This window comes from Suricata suricatta, chromosome 5, assembly GCF_006229205.1.
Source record: "Suricata suricatta isolate VVHF042 chromosome 5, meerkat_22Aug2017_6uvM2_HiC, whole genome shotgun sequence".
Taxonomy (NCBI): domain Eukaryota; kingdom Metazoa; phylum Chordata; class Mammalia; order Carnivora; family Herpestidae; genus Suricata; species Suricata suricatta.
The window spans coordinates 67,607,413-67,624,222 of NC_043704.1; the positions used below are offsets into that span (position 1 = coordinate 67,607,413).

Below are 16,810 nucleotides of genomic sequence, written 5' to 3' on the forward strand. Positions count from 1 at the left end.
TACTTGACAGAGCTCATTATTTAATGGAAACATGGCCCCTAAAACCATTACAATACAATTTGGTAAAAGATATATTCTGAACTTTATAACAGAAGCTAGAGAAAGGAACAAGAAAGCCTAACTCAGCTGTCAGCTGTGATTGGAGTCAGGGAGGCAGTGATGGTCTACAAAGTGGTAATTTCTGAACCAGTTTGAAGCATGGGTGGGAGTTAGTGGATCAGACACATAGTGGAAGAGAACAGCCTCGCCTCATTCAGACATTTAGCTTGCCTGATAATCATGAGGGCACAATCTAACAAGGTAGTGAGAGGTCCTCCAGTAAAATGCCATTTATAATGTTTTGGTGTATTTTTAGTTTTTATCTTAATAGAAACTTAAAAATTCTTAGACTCTCAGAACAAACCTAACCATGTCTTATTTTTCCAATTATAAAGTTGATTCCATGGAACCATTTCATGTCCCATCATATAGGCTATCACTTAAAGTGTGTGTGTGGCATGTTACACATCTCCAATCCACCACTATCTCAGGCTTATGCTCGTATTCACCTATCTGATCTCCCAAATCAGAAACACTGGTTATTCCAAACTACCTTGCTCTCCACATTTAATCAGTTGTTCTGTCTTGTGTTGTGAACCTTATTTCTAAATATTTCTCAAGTACGCTGATCCTCTAAGATAGTCACTGGAAGGAACAGAATGGGAATCTCTTCAGGAACAGACATGAGAGATTAATAACAGACTTGAAAATTAAAAGTCAGAAGCCCTAGGTTCTAGACTTGCTTTTCCAGTTGTCTTGCTTTACAAGTTTAGGTTATAGGTCTGAAATCTTGTAAGATAATGTTAAGAAATACAAAACCATGCCAAAATTAGAGGAAACCATCTTTTAAAAATATTATTTTATGCCAAGTCGGCTCTTCCACTTGATTTCTAAAGGGTTTAATAATTACTCATCCACAGTTTAATTGTTTTGTCATTTCCTAATGCTGCTGATGCAATGATGTTTTCTGAAGGGTGACAAGCTGCTGAAATTACAACATCTGTATGACCTTGTAATTTCTGTACAATCTCTTTAGTCTGAAGATTCCAAATGTAAACCAGATTATCTTCTGAACCAGACACAATCCACTTTCCACCAGTAACTGAAAAATTGGCAAAAATGCAGTATTTCTCATTTTTATGACCAGTGTATGTTTTCAGGCATCTGCCTCTGCTGTAGTCCCACAGTTTAAGAGTGTTATCCAAGGTTGCAATTAGAATATATTTACCATTTGGAGAAAATTTTACAAAAGAGACAGGAGGGTTATCATCACCAACAAGTGTTTTTAAACACTGACCTGATGCAGTATCCCAAATTCTACAGATACCGTCATAGCTACCTGATACTATCAAGGACCCACTACAATTAAAATGAACAGCAGAAACTGGGTCAGAATGAGCAGACAAAGTCTTGAGGCACTTTCCCGTTTTCACCTCCCATATCTTCACACTCTCATCAAAAGATCCTGAAATGATGAGAGTAGATGGTGGATTGAAATTACAGCAAAAAACGTAATTCCTATGGCCCTTTAGCGTTTTCAAACATTTTCCAGATCTCACATCCCAAATCTTTAGCGTTTTATCATCTGAAGCGGAAACAAGCGAACTGGAATCTGATGACCAGGCAACATCTGATATTTCCAGACTGTGACCATAAAGTGTTCTCTCATACCTTCCATTATAGGCTCCCCAAATTATAATTACTTTATCAGCAGAAGAACTTGCTAGCCATTCTCCATTAGGGCTAAACTTAACTGATGATACTGCTTCCGTATGTCCCATGAGAGTAAATTTAAGAGCATAGTTTGGTTTTTCAGACACTGGCTTGCTCCGATTGGCTGCTGAGGGAAGACCCGGCCCCGCTTCACCATCTCCTTCCTCCTTTGTCGCCATGGTTCTGAAGCTGCAAGTAAAATAGGCTGGGTAAGCGTTCGGTCCTGAACAAGGCAGCCCAATATTCCGACTTTATGCCCAGCAAAATGATTAAAATATCCGATTCAAAAATAAATCTCCTTTTGATTATTTTAATTTCTGGACGGTCTTTAAACTACTATATGCAAGGATTCCGCAGCACGGCTTGGACCACTTCTCCTTTCCCTCGCTTCCTTCGTAAACAAGTACTTGAGAAATAGTATTAAGAGTCCTATGCGTCGTCGACAAGCAAGGTATTACTGTTGGGTATTTTGCGAATGTATAAAGCGGTGCAAAGCAACGAGGGGAGTGGGTGATCTACAGTTTTTCAGAGCCCCTCGCCCAACTCCGAAATGTTGGAGAACACTGAGCAAGCCTACTAGTCAGATAGACTTTCGGTACTTACGCATGAATGAGTCAACAGCTTAAACAAGAGATTTCAGAAAGTAAAAGAAAACCTGCGTAAGCACCACTACTTGTGGCTCCGGCGGTTGGCTATTCAGTCAGCGGATAAACACAGGTGCGTACCAACTGCGTCAATCACACCCAGCTGGCAGGACAGCAGAGCGCATGTGCATACCAACTTCCAGCCGAGGCGACCAATAGGAGAGGTCTGCCTGCGCTTGCACAAAAGGAGACGCTGGCGTTTCCTTCCGGTCCTCTTCACCGTGGTTGTCGCACGCACGTTTGTGACTATCTTCTTTGGTGAGTGAGTACGTAAACGGGGTTTCTCCCAGACCTGACTGGCTAGCGTGGGTAGCAGCAAATATTTCAAACAACATTCCTTTTCGGGAACCGTATCACGAAGAAAGACTAAATGTTCCGATTCCCATAGAGGAAAACTTAAGCCCACCTTTGGCACGTAGCGTCGATTCCTCCCCCCGCCCACGCCTCCGACTGGCTGAATTTCCGCCTCGCGGGTGGCGTGGGTTCTGCTCTTTACTCGTTTGGTATATAGAGCCTGTGGCTTGTGAGCAAGGCTGCAAATAGGCAAGGGAAGGTTAGCCGAATTTATGCCCAGATTATAAAGCTTCTGGTTTGAACGTTTTGCCTAAACGTTTGGGGAAGGGTAGAGTATATGTGTGGGCCTCCAAAAGCCAGTGCTTAGGTAGCCTGACACGGTAGTGCGGGGCGGGGGAGATGTGCAGACTTTTGTTTTAACACTGCCTAAAGCCTTAAACTTTCTAAGAAGACAGGTCAGGTCTGCATAGGTGCTTGAGACCGAAAATGACAAGGAAGTTCGTGGGACGTGCTTAAGAAATGTGTAAGGTTTACTCGTAATTGGCTTTAGAGAGTCAAAAGTTGAATGGCCTTGAAAGTGTGAGAGTGTTAAGTAAATTATAGATGCGTTTCAGATGTAAGTTACTATCTTTTAACAAGAACAGGTTTACTGGGGCACCTGGCTGACACAGTAAGTAGAGCATGAGACTCTTGATCTCTAGGTCCTGAGTTCAGGCCCAAGTTGGGCCTACAGTTTACTTTCAAAAAGGTTTACCAAAAAATTGGAAGTCTTTTGAGTTTCTGCCTTACCTGTAATCACTTAGTAAAGAGTGCTCAGGAGAGGCACTATTTTCTTTACAGGGTTTTCCTGCTGGCATAGCTGAAAGTCTAGATGGGAGGGGTTTGTTTTGTTTTGTTTTGTTTTGTTTTAAAGCAAGCTCTACGCCCACAGTTAGGCTTGAACCTTGAACTGGAGACCCGGAGAGCAAGAGTGGCTTGCTCTACCAACTGAGGCAGGCCCCTGAGGCTCAAGTATCTCTTAATGATTTTTTTTTTTGTCAGTCAACAGTTAAGCATTTGGAAATAAAGACTTCTATCCTGTATTAGGATCATTGAAAGTCTAGTCTTTAAGGCACAACGACATAATTAGATCACCTATAATTGACCATAGTAAAAACTTCATTACCTTAAGACCCTACTACTTAGTTTGGAATTTGGAAAGGAATTGAACAAAAACTTTAGTCCTAGCTTGTGCAAGTTAATGGTATAACGATAACGAGGTGCTGGGAATAGGAAGAGCATCTTTTAAGAATATTGGGACATACAATTTATGTACATTAAGTTAGGATTCTACTTAGCTATTTATTAACGTGGACCTTCCTCTTTATAAAAATTTTAAAAGTGAACTTATGTTCCCTTTTTATATACCTTAAATTCCAGTTGTGATTAAACTCTTCCTCTTCTCTTTCATATTAGCCTGGATTAGTGTGATTTTTACTGGGAAGCTTAAAAACACTCTAAAGTTTTGCATCTATTGAAACTGTTTTCATGTTTATTGACTCATTAAAAAAATTAAAAGCGCTATAGAGAACCAAGTGTAGGCTTTGTTTCAAAGAATTTAAATTATTTTCCCAGTAACTGTTCTATGCACTAGGAGAGTAAAGAAAGTGAAAATTAGACAAGTCTAGGACATGAGGGCTAGGATGGGGTGTTGGTGCTGGAGTAGATTTTAATAACCCACTAGAAATATAAGAATGAGGGGGATGGGAGGGAACGTGGCTGGCTCAGCATGCCACTCTTGATCTCAAGGTCGTGAGTTCAAGCTCCATGTTAGGGGTAGAGCTACTTAAAAAAAAGAAGAAGAAAATAATGTGTTGGTAGGAATATCCAGAAATAGTTTTTAAGATTTTCTCAGAATTTGAAGAGATTTCCACAATTAAAATCATTTCTTGATGCCTGGAATTTTTGTTTACATAGAACATCAGGAGCTTGTGTAAAGAAAATTAAAGCTAGGACTATAACTAGTTAAACCTTTTTGTTAGTCATGTTCTAAGATTAACATGTAGTTCTGGTACCATGCATGGTCCTTATGAATTAGGCCTAAGAATTTCATAGTTTGTCTTTGGAGGAGGAGAGCATCAGCAATGAGGAGTGTGTAGGAGTAGAGAACACTGATACAGGTAAACCCAAAGGGGCAGAAACCTTAATTAGAGCTTTGCATTTGCTGTTCTCAAAGTTCCTCATATAGTCTGTTTTTAATCATTTCTATTTTGGAGGTGCCTGGGTGACTCAGGGTTAGCTCAGGTTATGATCTGTTTGTGAGTTCGAGGCCCACATCAGGCTCTGTGCTGACACTTAAGAGCCTGGAGCTTGCTTTGGATTGTGTCTGTCCGTCTGTCTCTCTCTCTCTCTGTCCTTCCCCTGCTTGTGCTTGGTCTCTCTTTCTCTCAAAAATAAAATAAAAACATTAAAAAATTTTTAACAATTTTATTTTTGCTGCCCTTAATCTTCATCAGATAGGTAATTTGGATTTTCCTTCTGTAGAAATCAATTTTATTTCTTTAGATTTCCCATAAAAGTTTTAGAACTCAAGGTCTCAATGGTTTAAAGGTTTATTTCCCTTGCCCCTCAGTAAAGTTTGCAGATATTCTAAATAGAAATGCCACAAATAGGTCAAAAAATTAAAATAACTTTTTTTGGAGGGCGCCTGGGTGGCGCAGTCCGTTAAGCCTCCAACTTTGGCTCAGGTTAGATCTCATGTTCGCGGGTTCAAGCCCTGCGTCAGGCTCTGTGCTGACAGCTCAGGGCCTGGAGCCTGCTTCCAGTTCTGTGTCTCCTCCTCTCTCTGCCCCTCCCCCTCTCATGCTCTGTTTCTCTTTGAATCAAAAATAAATAAAACCTTAAAAAAATTTTAATAATTTTTTTTTGGTTATGTGTTAGGACTGGAGTGAATCCTATATTAAGGAATATCTTGACCAACTCCCCTCATGGCAGCTCCAATTAACCAAATCCAGTCCTCAAAAATCAAGAATAGAACTATATACACTTTTTAAGACTACTAGCAATTTAAATATATACAAATCTAGTTGAGCTAAATATGGAGTGGCCTATAATTTATCTAAACAGAGACATTTCTTAAAGTGAAAGGGGACACCAAAATCCTCAACTGGTGTTAATCTAAAAACGAGGTCAATCCCTAGCAAATCACAATCACTGTGGACTTCTGAAGGATTCTCCTCATATTCAAAACTAAATCTTGGAATATTCTAGTCTTTATATGGTAGTTTGCACCCCAGCCTGTCCACATTTCTCTCAAACCCTATGCTGTCCTTTCTCCACCACTCTGATCATCTGGGTTTCTGCGTTCTCCTAACTCATTATGCTAAATGCTGGGCCCAGGTGGTTTAGATAAGGCAATGATCATATTGTGGTTTTTCACTATAGAGGACAGTGTAGTCTGCAGGAACTAGTTATATTTGAAGATTCTGTTTTCAGAAAGAAATACCTGGCCAGTACAATCTCTCAGCAATACATACAATAGTAAAAATGGGGGGGGGGGGGAGGTCTATTTCAACCATGAGCTTCCACACAAGTTGGATGTAATTGGAAAAAAGATTGTTTTTAAACTTTAGAATGTATCAGAAGAGACTGATAGCTTTTTTTGGTATATACAAACACACAGGGCTGAGATATATATATATATCTAACTTATACTCCTTGGGACGATACTCCTTTAGGAAGTCAGCTGTGTTAAATATAAATATATATATATATATATATATATATATATTGGTTATCCTGTAAATATACCCATAACTTTTCCCAGAAGGCATAGGTTTTTTTGTCTTTATATAATTTACTTCTGCTATGACAATGTCTGCTTTTGTAAATTTCATGTCAAATTATATCCTCCTGAAAGGTAACCACATATAAAACACATGTTGAGACACTAAGAGTTAATTCCTGGTTTCAAACAGCAGCATAAAAGAATTCCTTTTTCTTTTGTTACCAATTACCCTTTACTAATATCACATAGATCCATATTCCTTCAGTCATTTAATATTTATTGAATAGTCTACTATGTGCAAGGCACTCACCCATGGCCTGACAGACCACATTCAAGTACAAAGAATCATCAGATCCATTCCAAATCAAAGTGTAAGAACACTTTGAAAAACAACATAAAGTGGTCATAATGATGAAGTAAGAACATACTCAGCAACATACATTAAAAGGTGATCTAACTTATTATACTCCTTGGGACGATACTCCTTTAGGAAGTCAGCTGTGTTAAATTCACGTCCATGGATGGCACTGCTTTCTAAGGCAGAGTTCTTCATTCCAAAGCCCTTCCTCCTCTGGGTCAATACCTTCTACAGTTGAGTTTGTTGAATGGAAACATGTTTCTAAGTTTACCCATTATGCTATTAAACTCAAAATCATTTGCATATATATTAACTTCTGTTGTTTTGTCAGGTCATATACAGAATTTTAGCACCACAGAAGGGGAAGGAAGTTTGGGCTGAGAGGCAGGCTCTACATTACCAAAATATGCAACCTAAAAGCAACTTCATACCTGATTTAGTTATTTTAAGGGTGCTCATGAGAGTCAGAAAGAATGGTCCAACGAAAAGCTGGTCCAGCTGTGGCTATTTTAAGTCCAGTTCTTAGTGTTCCTGGCACAGAACACCTCTACCATGCCTGCTTTCTTCCAGACACAACCTGCAGGGTGCTGTCCCACCACTGGACAGTGTCGATGAGTTGTGTCCTTGGGGCGAAGTTCTCGCACCTCTGTCATAGTAACAGTTTTCCACCTCAAAGAGCAGTTGTAGGATTAAATAGAACAAATGGAAGCCCTTCCCCAGGCACCTGGCACACAGTAAAGCTCAAAGACTAGTTGTCTTTTGACTTATGGGAAAACAGACTGGGACTTTCTCTGCTCATAATCTTTTCTTCTTGCCTCAAATTTCCAAATGCATTTTAAACCCAGTAGGAATTTGGTACCTTTTAAATTAGCATACAGTATTTGCTCTACTTTATCACACATTCTTATGATGTCCTGGTGTTACCTATCCTTTTCTGATAATAAAGCATGTTATTGAATACTCTCCATATTAGAGCAGACTTACGGTGCTACTGCCACATCTGGCTTTTAGTTACTTTACTTTAAAAAAAAAAATTTTTTTTTTAAATCTCTACTCCCAACATGGGGCTTGAACTCATGACCTTGAGATCAAGAGTCACATGCTCTAGGAACTGAGCCAGCCAAGTGCCCCATAAGGAAGCAATAAAATATTTTTTTAAGGTAACTTTTTTTTTTTTTTAAATAGGCTCCTGACTCATTGCTCAGGGTCATGAGTCCGAGCCAAAATGCTCTTACGAGCCAGTCAGCCAGGTGTCCTGATAATTTTAACTTTTGATGATCAAGAAAGGTAGCCAGAATATTTCCCAGCTTGGCAAATATGTGTTTACTCTGCACACCTAACAACAGAAGAAAGTGACTCTGTTAATTCCAGATGGCAAAAAATTCAGATTTGAAACTTCATATACAGGTACACCTATCTGTAAATGAGCAAGTTTTGGAATGTAGGAGGTAGAAAATAGTATGTAAATATGAAAAGCAAACAGTGACCCTTTCTAAAAGTGGATCCCTTTTCTTAAGTGAAAAACATCCTTAGATATCAAGATTTCCAATATATATAAAAAGCTCCAAGCCGTAAACGATCAGTAGGCAACAACTTGCCTATTGATATAGAAATATCCACAAAACTAACTAGCAAAAGAAGAAAAAATTTTCACCTTGAGGAAAACCCTTTCATAATATAACCACAAACTCGGGGATTTGAAGTAACTGAAATGTTTGTTTAGCACTAGAGAAGTAGATTGAAGGTTGCCTGTGAGTGGCCATGGACAGCAGGATTTAGTTGACAAAGTTTGGTTTATAAAATATATTACATATTTTTTTCTCAGGCAAATCAGCAACAATCTCCAATAATAATTGATTTATTATGGGATAACGTCATTGTTTATATTTGTGACAATGTGAAAAATGGCCCAGAGCCCATTTCGCTTCATCTCGCAGATGGAGTCCTAGGGCAGTAGTTTTCAAAAACAGTACAGCTGACAAAGGTTAAGTTTAAGAGTCCTACTTAGTGATAAGAACACGAATTAAAGTCTTCCATAGAAAACTCTCTCCATATTTTTTTCATATCATCTTAAAATCTTTCCTGGTTTGTATCTACCTGCTGCTCCTTCAGATACAGGGTGCCTTTATATTCCAAAAGCTTTCGATGTCCCCCCCCCCCCACGTTTTCATCTCAAAGAATATACTTTGAAAGTTTGGAGGAGAAAAAAAGGGGAGAATAACCAAGCCGCTTTCTCCCCTGATCAGTATATAATATTGCAGAAGAGTTTTCGTGTGTTGAAATTAGCATGCTTTTATAATGAGTAGCATCTTAATGATAGGGCATTCAATAAACTCAAAGTAAAGTAATAAAATCTGCGAGGCAGAGAACTAAAATTAGGACTTAGTTACCTCCTGAAGTCTCATTTCCATAACCAGGAAGGCTGCTGCTTTATCAATTCCAAGCGTTATGCTGGGATTTACCTTTTGGTTAATTGCAATTTTATATTAACCCATTTCACTGCAAAAAAAATTTAGCTTGTAACTCAAGGCTCATGAACTTCTGGACAGGAGCAAGATAAATTCCTGTTTTAGACAGAAAATAGACCACAGTAGTTAAATGGACTGTGTTTAATTCATTCACTGAGACACCTGCAATGGCAAAAACTCCCAATGGATTCTGTTCTTACTAACCTGGGAAAACAACTTTGTGTGCTTTATCTTTTTCCCCATCCAAACTGGTTTATCAAAATGAAATTTTTAAAATTATCCAACAGAAGGTACATAATTTAAAACAGCCTAGAGAAATGACGTTACCAGCGATGTACAGCTTAAAAAAAACTCAGCCACAAAAAAAAGTCAAAGTTAAAACAAGATTTTTACTATGAATCAGTGCTTCTATTACCCTTCTGAAAGAAGTTATATTTTAATGTGATGTAAAGGCAAAATTGAAAGTTTTTCTTTAAATTAGCCACCTAATTTGTCCCTAAAATTACAAAGAATCAAAGTCTTTTACAGGTCAAGTGCAGTAAACTAAAATGTCCTTTCAGCACAAAGCAGCACTAGAAAGTAAGTTATAGATGGGAATCGACTAGTTTTGCAGTGGCTGCTCCATCAGTAACAGACAGACATCAGACGGTATCCATCCAGAGCACAGACACAACTAGACTAGATGCGAAGAATGCATCACACACTTGGCTGATTAATGTCCTTTTGTCTTTGTATCTTTCTACTTTGAATGAAGTGGATTTTTTAAAATTTAAATCAGGTCACATAAGTTGGCTGCTTAAATAACATCATGAGGTATGAAAGCTCTGAATATCCCTACCGTTCAGCAGGATTTACCAGAGATGCAGAATAGCCTGTCGGGGGAACTCCCAAATAGTTACATTTTGGAGTTATGATGAATTCTAGAAGAGGATGAGATTAAAGAGGCTTAAAAGGGTAGTCTCTGAAACGGAAGTGAGAGACTTTTCCTTCAGAATTCGTTTTGAACAGCGAAACAAAAAAATCTTCTGATAGTGTGTCCAGACATTGAGTCAAGATGGCCATCTAGCACCAAAAAGTCAGATTGAACTCAGTTGCAGTTCTCTTGGCAATTAAGCTTATTTCTTCACTCCAGTCCAAGCACAAATGTGGATCACTGAAGACAGTACTGGAAGCGCCAGTTGCAGGTACATTGCAGTTATCATTAAGTGAGCCAGAAGGTAGAAAACCTTTTTATTTTATAGAGGGACTTGACTGGGCAGTACTAGTAGGAGATGAAATGATTAGGAAACAATGAGGTTATTAAAAAAAAAAAAATCACTGCCCTTATTTGTGTTGAACAAGTCATGTTGAAAAGATGGTTATTTAAGATAAGGATGCTACACTGAAGGGATCATATAATGTAGCACAAATACATTAGAGTCAAGCTGCACCTAAGGAAAAAAATTTCCCTAAGTTACCTTAAAAAAAAAAAAAAACACGTGTTATCTGCCAGTCACAGAGGGGAAAAGCACCTAAGGAATTCCCAATTTAATGAGGACCTTCATCAGGACCACAAAGCCTGAAACATTTGTTTTAATGCAGAAATACAGCCTCTAGTCACACTGGTTGAGTTTGGGAAAACTGGAGGGATATTTTTTTTTTTTTTTACTTTTTTATTGAATGATAGGATATTGTTTCGATTACTAAGGATTCTAAATTTTCATACCAGCATTGGAATTCAACCACTTCCAAATCCTAAGACACGTAAGACCAAAGAGAAGCGATAGCCGTACAAATTAATATGTGGCCCTCTCCTTTCTGCTCTAAGGGAATCTTCAAACCAGTATCACATTTAAGAGTCAAAGTGTTAAATTCTTCAGCATTCCTGACAACTAGAAAGAAAGCACATTCACTGAAGGCTGAAGGTGAGGGAGCGGATGGTTTAACTTTAATATCTGTGAAGAATGGCGCCAATAGAGAAAAGAAAACCATCCAGTCTCAGTAAGGATTAATGCAAATTTGGCTAGAAAAGCCACCAGGTAATCCAAGGGTTCAGTGTGGAAGAACGCATGAAAAGTACTCTGAAGTGTATACAACAGGTCTAAACATCTCCCTTGTTGCAAGTAGTTGTGTGAAATTCAAGAGAAAGATTTAGTCTCATCTTTTAATATCAGTGTTTTTTCCCACTTTAAAGGGAATGAGGAGGAGTCCTCTTTTTCCCCCACAAAGAAAGGGAGCCACATTAATATGTGTATATTCCCATGACTCTTATATAAGCGCAGATCTCCAAAGCCTAGGGATTTTCCATAAGAGAGTGGGCCGTTCTGGTTACCCTTTTTATTAGAAGGGTATTCCACCACAGAGAGCCAGAGGTTTTCCGGATGTGTAAGAGAGCAGGTGCGCAAGGCAAGCAAATGAGCGCAAACAGTATTATGGAAAACGTTTGAGAAGTTAGCTCCATGAGGACTGTGGGCTCCACAAGAGGACTTGACTGGGTAGCCTGGTCTGACACAGGAACATGAAAGCAGAGTATCACTTCAAAGCTGGAAACCTTCCATAGGAGCCTCACACTGCTGGAAGATGTACTGCTGCTGGCTAAGGTCAACCTGGGGTGCAATGCTGCTGTCCTCGTCCTCGGTCCCGAAGTAATGCTCAATAAGATCAAAGGCCTTCTGGTAGATCTCCTGGTTTTCATGACTCTGTAAGAACTCAATTTTATCCAGACCTAGAATGAAGAATAAAGAAAAAGAAAAATCTGTGTGTCTATGAATACATATATGTTCTTTGTATATATCTGTTGGAAATCCCAATGTTACTATATTTTGCCAAGTCTCCTTTCTTACCTTAAAGAAAGATTTTCTTCTCTACTTCTACCTCGTTAGTATTTTTTAACAGCATATAACATTATCCTTCACTGGGATTACATCTGAATGCTGGTATTACAAACTGACACCTTAAACACATATGCAGACAACCACCAGTCCCCAGAAGCTGCAATATTCCTAGCAGTCACCACATCACCCAGTGTCCAGGGCCTGTAGCAGAAGTGTTCCAACTGAACTAACTATGGCCTAATTAATTGGCTCTGATTCTAAGTTCTGAGCTATCCAATATGTCAACAAATGTAAAATACCCTTACAATAACCATAATCAATTTCTACTGCTTAAACTAAGAAATCCAACTAGACCAATTAGCCAACACATTCCCTTTACTAAGTTCAAGCCCATCTAAGCTAAGCTTGCTTTTACTTGTAGCCATAAGCAACCTAACCACTATAACAATACTGGAAATAAAAGTTAACACTGCTCAAAGGGAAAACAATACATATTCATATACATACATATCCATGTTAAAATATATATACATCAAAAAACTAACAATAGTTATCTCCTTGGATGAAAAATGTCCAGGTAGAGGAAAATTTTTATTTTTTTATACATTTCAAAATGTCTTACACTAAGTGGGTATAGCTTTTATAAGCAGCTTTTTAAAATGGTAAATTGTTAAAAATCTTTTTTAAAACAATTCTACATTATTTGATAAACTTGAAGGTGAACATAACCTGTGATCCTTAATTCAAAATCTTAGGAATAAGCAAACCCTGAAGTAGTGGTTTTCAATCCGAGCTATGCATTAAAATCACTTAAGGAACTAAAAGGTTAATGCACATCGGTAAACCAATGATTAATAGTTAAGCCTGAGAGATTGTTAGAATGAAGAAACCAAAAGGCAAATAGTGACTCTTTAAAATGAAACCCTTAGAAACCTTTAGTCAGGAACACTTGAACACAGGAATTGAGAGATGCAATTCAAAGAACTGTAAATCTTAGAAAAGGAATAGTCAGTCATCATATACAGTAGATATGGCTGTTCTTAAAGGTTCAGATGGACTAGTAAGAAAGTGCCCATAAGGGCAAGCAGAGTCCAGGACCTGGAAAGAGCTTTAGAACCCAATGTCAAAATTGCTAATTGAAGGGTACTCACTTCTCTTCGCAATTAATGGATATTCTTTTCCAGTCGTACACAGTAAACATTATTACTCATAAGAGAACAAATTTTTCTTAGGAGTCTGCTGTCACGGACAGATGTGGACAAGCCAGAAAAGCAAGAAAAACATATATTCAACACTCTATCTTACCATAGGCTTCTTCAATCAAAGCACAGTAAGGGTTAATGCCAGTGCCATTCCTTTTCGTTTCTTGTTCTCCAAGCCTCAGGATGTTTTCCAAGCCATTTAGCGCAACCTGTACAATCTTAGAGTCCATGACTGTGAGAAGATCACAAAGTGGTTTGATACAACCGAGTTCTACAAGGTACCTAAATTAATACAAAGAACAATTTAGTCAAACGAGGCTCTCAATTTCATAAAACTTTCATGAAATAAGTGTCATTCTCAACTGTAGAAACAGAAATAGGCACCCATTCAATCACCTCAAGCTACACTTTATCACAAAAAAAATACAAATAAATGAAAACTAGTTCTCTAGCACCATCTCCATTTTTTCCCCTCCACAATTACTGGGCTCCAAGAAACTGGAATGCCCTCTTACTTTTAATATGAGCAACTTGTCAAAATAGTATACTTTTGACTGATTTCATTTTTGTTCCTATAGATAACCACACCTCTGAAACCCGTGCTAAAACCACCTGGGGTACAACAGGCCAGTTGTATTTTGTACAAAGAACTCCTGAAACTCCAAGAAAATTAATAATTCAATTTAAAAATCAGCAAAAGACCTGAACAGACATCTCACCAAAGATATTCTGATGGCAAGTAAGATATGAAAAGATGCTCAATATTATTATGTCATTAGAGGACTACACATTAAAACAGTGATGCCACACCTATTAAAATGGCTCAAATCCAAAATACTTGACAGTACCAGATGCTAACAAAAATATGGAGCAACAGGAACCCTTTTCTTTTTTTTTTTCTTTCTTTTTTTTTTTTTTGGTGGAAATGCAACATAGGACGACACTTTGGACGACAGCTTGGTGGTTTTGTACAAAGCTTCCCATCCAGTAATCATACACTGGACATTCACCCAATTGAGATGAAAACAGGTCCACACAAAAACCTTTAAACAAATGTTTACACCAGTTTTATTTCCAACCGCCAAAACCTAAAAGCAACCAAGATATCCCTTAATAGGCAACTGGATAAACTGTAGTATATCCAGAGATGGAGTATTATTCAGTCATAAAAAGAAAGTATCAAGCCATGAAAAGACTCCACACTATATGATTCAAAACATGACGTTCTGGAAAAGACAAACTTTGCCAAGACAAAGTATAGCGGTTGCCAGAGATTTGAGGGGTGGGGTAAAGGAGCAGTGATGAATAGGTGAAGCAGAGGGGATTTTTAGGGCAGCGTGACACTGTATGACACCACAGTGGTAGGAAACAGGACATGAATTCACCAAAACCTATATAACTGTACAAGACAAAAAGTGATTCTTAATATCAACTATGAACTTTAGTTAATAATGTATCAGTATTGGCTCATTAATCAATGTAGCCCTACTAAATACGAGAGATTAATAGAAGACACTACAGGGGAGGGAAGTACAGAGGAACTATGCATGTACTATCATCTTAATTTTCCTATAAAACTAAAAATGTTCTTTACTTTTTTAAGTAGGTTCATATCATATTTAGCTTTATTATTTACTCAAGAATGAATTTAAAAGTATTATGTCTAGCTCTAGTTAAATGTTCACTGACAATTAAAGGCTATATATCTTATTAACAGAAGTCAAGCTTAAAGCCATTTCTGACCATTTCTCCTTCCTTTACACCATAGTTTTGAGTCACCAAAACCTATCAACCATTCCCTGAACATATCTGTATCATTCTCAGTTTCTCTTAAAAAACAAAAACCAAGCTTCTTTTGTGGGAAACATACAAAAGCATAAAGAAAGAGTACAAAGAGATTAATCACCACTATTACATGCCACTACTGCTTCTGCTGTGTCCTAATTTTTATGAAGGGGCACCCACCTACTATTTTCTAGTTATCTTTGACTCTTCCCTTTCCTTGGTACTTACAACTTGCCAACAAATCTTACAGATCCTTCTTTCCGGTATCAAAATCCATAATTCCTGCTGTTGTATTATCTTAATCCTGGCCATCACTGTACGCTATGTTAATTAAGATGTTAAGAGCATCTTAATTGTTCTTTCCTTCGCTCAAAATGCTATGTTCTTCATATTACTCTTAAGACTAAAGAGACTCAGATGACACTAAACCCTAATCCCAGTTTCCAAAGCCCATCAATTCTTCATCTTGCAAAAGAATAACCTATAGCTGTATTGATTTGCCTCTTCCAAGAACATTATCTGTACACATTCCCTCACATCTCACCTGCTATCCTCTCTCCTCCAAAATAACCAAATCTCCACTTCTCTTACATGAAACTTGAAGTCAAAGCCATATTTATTCCTCATTCTCAAGAACCAAGGAATGTTTAGCATTTCATTTTATTTAACCTAAAATTGTGGGTATTTCCAAATTACTCTAATTGGTTCTTGCATCTACATCCTGTTTACTCAACAAGAATAAGCAAAAACCACCCAGATGTCTTTTATTAGTTTATTTTCTGCAATGTGGACTATAATATTTTTGTAATAATTTTTCAAGATAATTCTTCATCTAGGTAAGAAGAAACTGCTAGGAGATTGATAATAAACTTCATTAATATTAAATACCTAAGCTGAATTTTAAAAAGGAATAATAGCCTTTCTATTCTTTTCGAAAAGAGCAAAATAATAATAGTTTCTGATGAAACTATTCAGGGTATTTTAGAAATTTTTTATTTTTATTTTTATTTTATATTTATTTTTGAGAGACAAAGAGAGAGCAGGGGAGTGGTAGAAAGAGAGGGAGACACAGAATCTGAAGCAGGCTCCAGGCTCTGAGCTGTCAGCACAGAGCCAGATGTGAAGCTCAAACCCATGAACTGTGAGATCATGACCTGAGCCAGAGTCAGATGCTTACCCTACTGAGCCACCCAGGTACCCCAAGAAATGTTTTAAAAATACGTGTACAGTTTAACCTTCAATTAAGAAAACATCTATCTTCTACATTACTTATTACTGGGATAAATGCCATTACTTGTGGTAGCATATTTATAATCCTAGTACCCCAAAACAGAAACTTAGGAGGTGGAAAAAGACCTAATCTCATACAAAATGCTTCTGAAGACCACTTGAAATGTTCTGAAAACCTGTCCGTGATGAACTTTACCAAAATCGCTATTTGCAAATAGCTATTAATAGATTTAAGACTAAATGTGTTAATCTATTTAAATATTATTTCAGGTACAGAGTTATCTTCTGTATCTAATCAATTACTGAAATGTTAGGACTATTTTACCTTTTACATTTTAAAATTACTAACAAAGCGCTAAAAATTATAGTTAAGTGCCAACATTTAACCCTCAAAGCAACAATATGAGAAGTAGTTTTATTTTCCTGATACTCTATATGAGAAAGGGATTAGTACTTCAACACTCATTTGAAATCATCTTCCCCTCATTTGAATTCCCC

General features: G+C 37.6%; 2 protein-coding genes and 1 long non-coding RNA gene across 6 annotated transcripts in view; 1 reads left to right on the forward strand and 2 right to left on the reverse strand.

The window, feature by feature from the left end:
- On the reverse strand, window positions 1-2,522 carry WDR5B (WD repeat domain 5B). Its single transcript, XM_029939422.1, has 2 exons — window positions 2,356-2,522; window positions 1-1,941 (listed from the first exon to the last, which is right to left on the reverse strand). The coding sequence occupies exon 2, from the start codon at window positions 1,929-1,931 to the stop codon at window positions 939-941; it is 993 nt and encodes a 330-aa protein (XP_029795282.1). The 5' UTR covers window positions 1,932-1,941; window positions 2,356-2,522; the 3' UTR covers window positions 1-938.
- Window positions 2,358-16,810, forward strand: part of LOC115291802 — a 25,855-nt gene continuing 11,402 nt past the window's right edge. The window contains exon 1 of the long non-coding RNA XR_003908678.1: window positions 2,358-2,654. This is a non-coding gene — a long non-coding RNA (uncharacterized LOC115291802). The remainder of the gene's footprint in view (window positions 2,655-16,810) is intronic.
- Window positions 9,409-16,810, reverse strand: part of KPNA1 (karyopherin subunit alpha 1) — a 70,415-nt gene continuing 63,013 nt past the window's right edge. For all 4 annotated transcript variants that reach the window (XM_029939420.1, XM_029939418.1, XM_029939419.1 and 1 more), the window contains 2 exons: window positions 13,401-13,579; window positions 9,409-11,986 (listed from right to left, as the gene is read on the reverse strand). In XM_029939420.1, the coding sequence (XP_029795280.1) occupies window positions 11,799-11,986; window positions 13,401-13,579 (367 nt within the window). In that variant the 3' untranslated portion in view covers window positions 9,409-11,798. The remainder of the gene's footprint in view (window positions 11,987-13,400; window positions 13,580-16,810) is intronic.